This window comes from Cryptomeria japonica, chromosome 10, assembly GCF_030272615.1.
Source record: "Cryptomeria japonica chromosome 10, Sugi_1.0, whole genome shotgun sequence".
In the NCBI taxonomy this organism is placed as follows: Eukaryota; Viridiplantae; Streptophyta; class Pinopsida; order Cupressales; family Cupressaceae; genus Cryptomeria; species Cryptomeria japonica.
The window spans coordinates 336,379,340-336,385,741 of record NC_081414.1 but is presented as its reverse complement, the minus strand read 5'-3'; the positions used below and the strand labels follow the sequence as shown (position 1 = coordinate 336,385,741).

Genomic DNA, 6,402 nt, shown 5'->3' with positions numbered 1-6,402 from the left:
TGTCTCCTATTTTTATTTCTGATTTTACTGAATGTTGGCTTATTTACTACAAATCTGATTACAATCTAGGGCATAATCAAACTTATAAATATGATTAACATACCTAGGGTATAAAATTACATGTAGCACTTTTCGTCCAACATTTAAAGTTGTAAATGGTTTGTTACAAACAACAAGGGGTAATTTTTGCAGCATATGGCAAGTTTCTTGCGCACCAATGTCACATTCTACTACAATCTCTGTCATGAATCTTCGATATGCTACTACTACTGGGTCATCTCTTTTTTGAGTTGTGGATATTCTTGTTAGCATAGCAGTACAACTTTCAGATGTTCTCTCTGCTTTTGATGCATATTTGGCAATGTATTTTAGTACAAGTTCGCGTGATATGACAGGTTGGCAATCGATATTAGCTCTCCATATTGAAATCATTTTTGGGTTGTGGATGTTGAGTCTATCATCGTTTCTTGCAGGTTCATGTTTCTTTGTGCGCATTTCATCACAAAATAAGATAGAGGTATTTTGTTCTTTCCATGGAGCTTTATATCAGCATTCTAGTTTTCTACCCTTCTTTCGTAAGCATGTGCTCTCTCTGCATTTTGTGTGTCTTTGCACGCGGTTCACTAACTCTTCAAAATCATTCAATGGATTTGTGGCTAATATGTCTATTGTGTTTAGGAGGCATGGATTATCATGTGAATATCGGTATATCTGGTTGTTCCTATGTGTTGCTTCAAGAGGGTTCCAAGCACTTATGTACTTATCAAAAAAAAAATTGCTTTATCAACATCTTCGTTATTTTCCCAATCTAGCTTGTCCATGTATGGCGAATCTTGGAGCCACAGAAACCCATGAACATGTGCGGTTCCTCGGTGTTGCCATTCATATCTGTACCAATAATCTATCACACCAAGGAGTTTCTCAATAACTTCTTCATGGAATATGGTCAATCTTTGATGTAGGTATAATGATGTTATATGCGGGTTATTAATAACATTTTCAAGACGGTGCTTATTTGAGTGCATGGAAAGCTCCATATTATTTGTGAGGAGTTGTTGGAGGTCTGGCCACTTTGTATTGGTTACGCTTAGTGTGAAGAAGAGGACGGGAGATCCTATTTGGTTTATCATGTTTGTTAATTCTAATCGACACTTGTTCCAATATGGTCTGGTTCCTCTCATGGTAGAGCCAAAGTGCAGTAATTCCGCAGCTAGTTGTGAGTCAGGGAGTTCTTTCAGGTGTGCATGTAAATTCTCAATGGTGGTTGATAAGTGCTCTTCTACATTTTTTTTCATGAAATTTTTTGCAAGTGATTGGCTCCAATGACGCATCATAAGGTTATAGATGTAGTATCGGAATCTTGGATGTTGTCCAAATCTTTGATCATGGAATTGCATCAAGTGTAGTACATATTCATGCATCTTTATTTCCCTAGTTCTTGGTTGTATTTGTAATCCAATTCCGTTTGGGAAGAGTGTTGGAAATGCTATATTGAGTAGGCCCTCAGTATTATATTCATTAATTGGGGTTAAGCCTATTTCTCGCCAGTCAATGATGTTATCTGTGGTGTCCTCAATCTCTAGTGTTTTCTTAATTATCTGTAGTTCACGGTGTTCATTCGGTAGGTGTAATATAAATGATGACGAATTGGTTATCATGCCCTCATCTTGGTCTTCATCAGCGTCTTCACTATTTGTTACCATTACATCATCATTTGCTTCAATGGTGTGAAGCATGCTTTTTACATCCGTTCTTTCCTTGGGAATTTGGTTTAGATTGTTATAATTTATTGACACATCTTTATAGTATGGGTCATATTTCACTTTGTATTGCAATGCATCCATAACACGACCCCTACTTATGTAACACTCATAGTAGTTTCCTTGAGCCTGGGGTCTGTGAACTATAAGGACATCTATGTCTCCCAATTTATGTGGGAGCATAGTTGCAATGTTTTGTATGTCTTGTGGGAAACTAATTGTATGGTCGTTGTATTTATATTGGCCTCCAATAGTATGGGTAACCTGTAATATCGGGTTCACTCTAGCAATGAGCATTTCTTCTACTTGTGTCAATATCTTCAGCATAATAGGTTGATCCCCTGGGTCCATGTTATTGTGTAGTGAGAACCAGTGTACACCCTTTTCATTAATGCATCTCCTATAGGTGGGGGTTTGGCATGGTGAGTGTGAAAGCATACCTGGGTATGACTCTTTGCATATGTTACATACTTCCAAGTTAGAAAGCACATCTATTTTCCTACCAAAACTTTTCATTGCTATTATGAATCTAGCATTAGCATTCAACCCCATTGTTTTCTTTGTTTGATATTGTTCTTGTACTTGTAGTTTTTGGTAGGCTTGAGGATTTGTCACATTTGCAGATTTTTCGTTCATAGGGTTAGTTTCATTTTTTTTTAATTCTCACATGCCTGCGTATAGCTATTTGCTCTTTATGACTGGCATAATATGTTCGTCTTCTTTTTCAATTTTGTTCTTTTTGATCTTGCATTTGTTTAAGGTGATTGGTGGTTTCTTGAGCGCTTGATTCAACTATGTGATTGTAGTATTCAGTGGGAAAAGCACGGTTAGGGCGATTGGTCTTCCCCTGATCACTGGAGGCAGCCATCTAATTGCAGTATTCAGCAAGAAAAAAATAAACACATTCACAAGCAAGCTTTGCACCAAATAGCAACATTACAATATAATATGAATGGAACATTGCATATTGGAATGGACAAAGAAATTGAGCTCAGAATACAAAAGGAAGGAAGCATGTATTGAAGAACATGGAAACAGTGTTGAAAGTAAATTGCAATTCAACGTACTGAAATTTATTGACGATCTCGAATTATAATAAGATAAATCCATTTGACAATTAGAAACATAAATGAAAGTCTTTTTGCCCGAAGACACATAAACCATCTAAATGCATGTCTTTTGAATTAATTACAAATACTGGAAGTAATGATATATTCATTCTGGCAGAAAACATTTTAGTGTAATCAGAAAATCTATATTTCAAAATGATTGAAAACTGATTCTGGTAGCAAGACTTCTAAAATAATGACAAGTTCAAACTTAATTTGGGGGAGAACTACATAAAGAAAGACAAATTAATATTGATTAAATACACAACTCAGAATATATGACAATTGTAAATCACCAAAATCACCAGTATGGAATGATTCAAATTTAATCTCAATGAACATCTCTGCAAGTTCAAATGACAATTGCTGTCATAAACCTTTGTAATTTTGAAGGATTTCAAGTCTCATTGTAAGTTGATCAAGATATTGAGAGTTAACCATACAACAATGATATGAACAGGATAGCTATTGTTGATAGCATAATAAGAAACTCAAATAAAACATCTGCTCGAAAAGAAGTAAGTTAATAGGAGCGACAGAAACCGGAGAGAGATCCTCAGTTTAATACTCAAATTAAGAACCAGTAAGATATTTGCAAGAGTTTTGGAAGTTACGCATCTCAATTTGGGATTATTTTCAGTTCTTTTGAATCCAAATAAGCTTTTACAGATTCAAATAAATGTTAATAAAGCAACAAATATAGACAATCCAACACTAACAACATTGCACTAAAATATGTAGTGAATGTACTGAACGTAGTCAAATCAAACAAAATGCAAGCATCTTTGCTTGTGGCTGAAGACAAGGCAATGAGTTTCCCCCTCATAATTTATTGCTACTTTTGTAATTTCAATAAAATAAACAAATTTACTTTGCATCGTATGCCAAAATGATTGCAGTATCAAGCACAAAAATATTCTCAGATGAGGTTGAATGAATTGTACACACTACTAAACTCATATTTTTCTTATATAATCTCAAACTCTTTACAAAATCCATACAATATCAAGCCCAAAATAGGTATTGGCATTCATGATTTATTAATTTTCAATGCATACACATCATGAGACACACAAAAGCGCACACATGTGTGCACACACAGTAATTTACATTTTCACTATGTTCACAACTGTACACTGATTCTGATTGTTTGTATTTACAATTGTATGTATTTACAAGTGGTTGTATTTACAACTGTGTGCTGGCCTTAACGCTAGAGGCTTGTATTAGTACACATTTCTTTTATTTTTTCCAGAAGTATACTGCTCTCTGAGGCAAAATCTAGTTGCTTTGGATTGGTGATGGCAACCTTTGGCCGTTCTTCATTATTGTATGTTTAATTTCTGCATGTTAGGTTCAAGAGGAACTAATTATACGTTACATTTTTTATGACCTTTGTGGTGCTTTGCTCAACATTTTCATCGGATTGAAGCATGTATAATGTTTCTACAGGCATGCCCATGAGTTCTGTTGCCCCTTCATCAAATGCAATTGCCCATATTGTATCTGTATGATCCTGCAGGTTTGTCTGGAGGATGTATCTGTAGTTACATTCAGACAAGGTCATGTTACATTTCGAACAATACTAGGTTCCTTCTTTGGTCTCATCTAATCGTTTCTTACATGGTTTTTCATTTACTTGGGTGGGACATGCTTGGTAGCAAAATGACTTAGATTTTATTTATTGTATCTTTTCCTTTAGAATGCAATAGAATGGTTTCTCTGAATTTGATGCATGTGCCCGAATTTCACTAATCGTCATTCTTTGAGGGACGGGAGCTAGTGCAGCAAGTTGATGCAAAATTTCTTGTTCAGTGTGAACATTTTGGTTGTACCAATCTTTTAGCTAGGCCAATTCCTCTATCAGAGGGTCTATGGTGAGGCTTGTATTAAATGTTGTACCTATTACCTTTCCATTGAATTCACATACACGACCATTCTTGATAGCAAGAGTAGTTGTTTCTTGTAAATAATGCCTTCGTTCAAGTTCAGTACCTTCCTTTTCTGCCATTGTGCCCCATAGCGTAACATCGATGGTTGTTCGAGTCATGTCAACTAACTTAATGGTACGCCTAGGAACCTTTGTACTGTCTCTTTTATGTATTGTTGATCTCAGATCAACACTAACGACAATTCCAATAACGTCAATGGTTGAGTTGTTATTTATGGTAGCCACTTGATCAAGAGCTATGAAGGTGTATATTTGCTTGGGTATAGAAGAGTCATCACTATAGGCAGTAACCTTTGAATCATCTACCAAGGTTATTTCTAGTCCACTGTTGAGTTTGTTGTAAATTTTATTGGCTGGCTTGATTGCTCCCCCAGATAATGTGTATGTCACTCCAACTTGGATGTTATCATAATGGGTTTTTGCAAGTTCATTGAAACACGTAACATGTGTTTCAGTACCTTCGCTATCTACAATGTCAAAGCTAAAAACATCACCACTTGCTTTTGTTGTATTATAGTGATAGATGTCCTTCTTCACTAGGACACGACCCTTGATGGACCAGTTTGGTTGGTAGGGATTCAAATTTTTTATGGGGGTTATCGTTGTAGGTGCGCTACCCACATTTTGAGGTGTCCTGGCCCCAAACAATGATCTCTATCACCTAGAACCCTTACATTTTGTGGATGTGCTTGGCTCTATACTTGCATCACATAGAGGAAGCGTAGTTTGTACTACATCGTCTTCGTGTTTTACACAAAGGAAAATTGGTTCTCCAACTTTAGCATGTGTTGTACATATAATCTCTAGGTCCAAAATAGCAATCCACCTACACAATTAAACAATCGAAAATGAAATATTTTAAGTAGTGCATTTTGTAAAATGTAACAGTTATATAAACTTTGTTGGAAAAACAATACGCTTATTGACTCACTGGGAACCATGCGAATTCGGGAAGATATATTTTGTTAGCTATAGAATGGAGCCAATCATGAGTCATTGGGAATCTATGTCATTGATATATTTTTTGGCAAGGATGCCTTTTGTTTGTGAACATCATCTGAAAGATCAACTCTATAACGATCGTCATGCTCAGGTCCATCCCCAAAGTTAGATATAGTAGATATTTGGTGACATGGAGCCACAAGGACAGATCCATCATACATAAGCTGGATAGCATTTCCAGATAGTACATCCATGAGACAGAGGATTAGGATGTTGCCTGCAAAACCAAGAGCAAACTACTTCATTGCACTATATGATGGTTCAATAAAAGCTTGGATTCATTAATGTCAACACACATAATATACGATGTGTATGTATCAAGCCTTCAATAAAAACATTATACATCACCGAGTAGCAGCAGCAACAGTGTCATCAACTGTGATCCTTGAACCTTAATCAGGTTACAAATTAATGTTTGTGTTTTTCTAACTATGACTATGAATATGGTTGTGTCTTAGTTGTGAAATAAATAGAATGATATATTTATGCTTGTGCTTGTTTCTATGCTACTTTTCCAATAGCCCATAACAGGGCAGCCCCGAGAGGATGTAGAGTGTAGGACAGATTTAAAGTTTTGTAG

General features: G+C 35.9%; 1 protein-coding gene across 1 annotated transcript; it reads right to left on the bottom strand.

The window, feature by feature from the left end:
* Positions 1-752: 752 nt before the first annotated feature.
* LOC131033094 (uncharacterized) lies at positions 753-2,111 on the bottom strand. The gene has a single exon (XM_057964229.2). It carries the CDS (start codon positions 2,109-2,111, stop codon positions 753-755), a length of 1,359 nt encoding a protein of 452 aa, XP_057820212.2.
* Positions 2,112-6,402: the final 4,291 nt, after the last annotated feature.

Coding starts and splice junctions, on each gene's coding strand:
- LOC131033094 (XM_057964229.2), bottom strand. CDS start 2,111: ATGGACCCAGGGGATCAACCTATTATGCTGAAGATATTGACACAAGTA.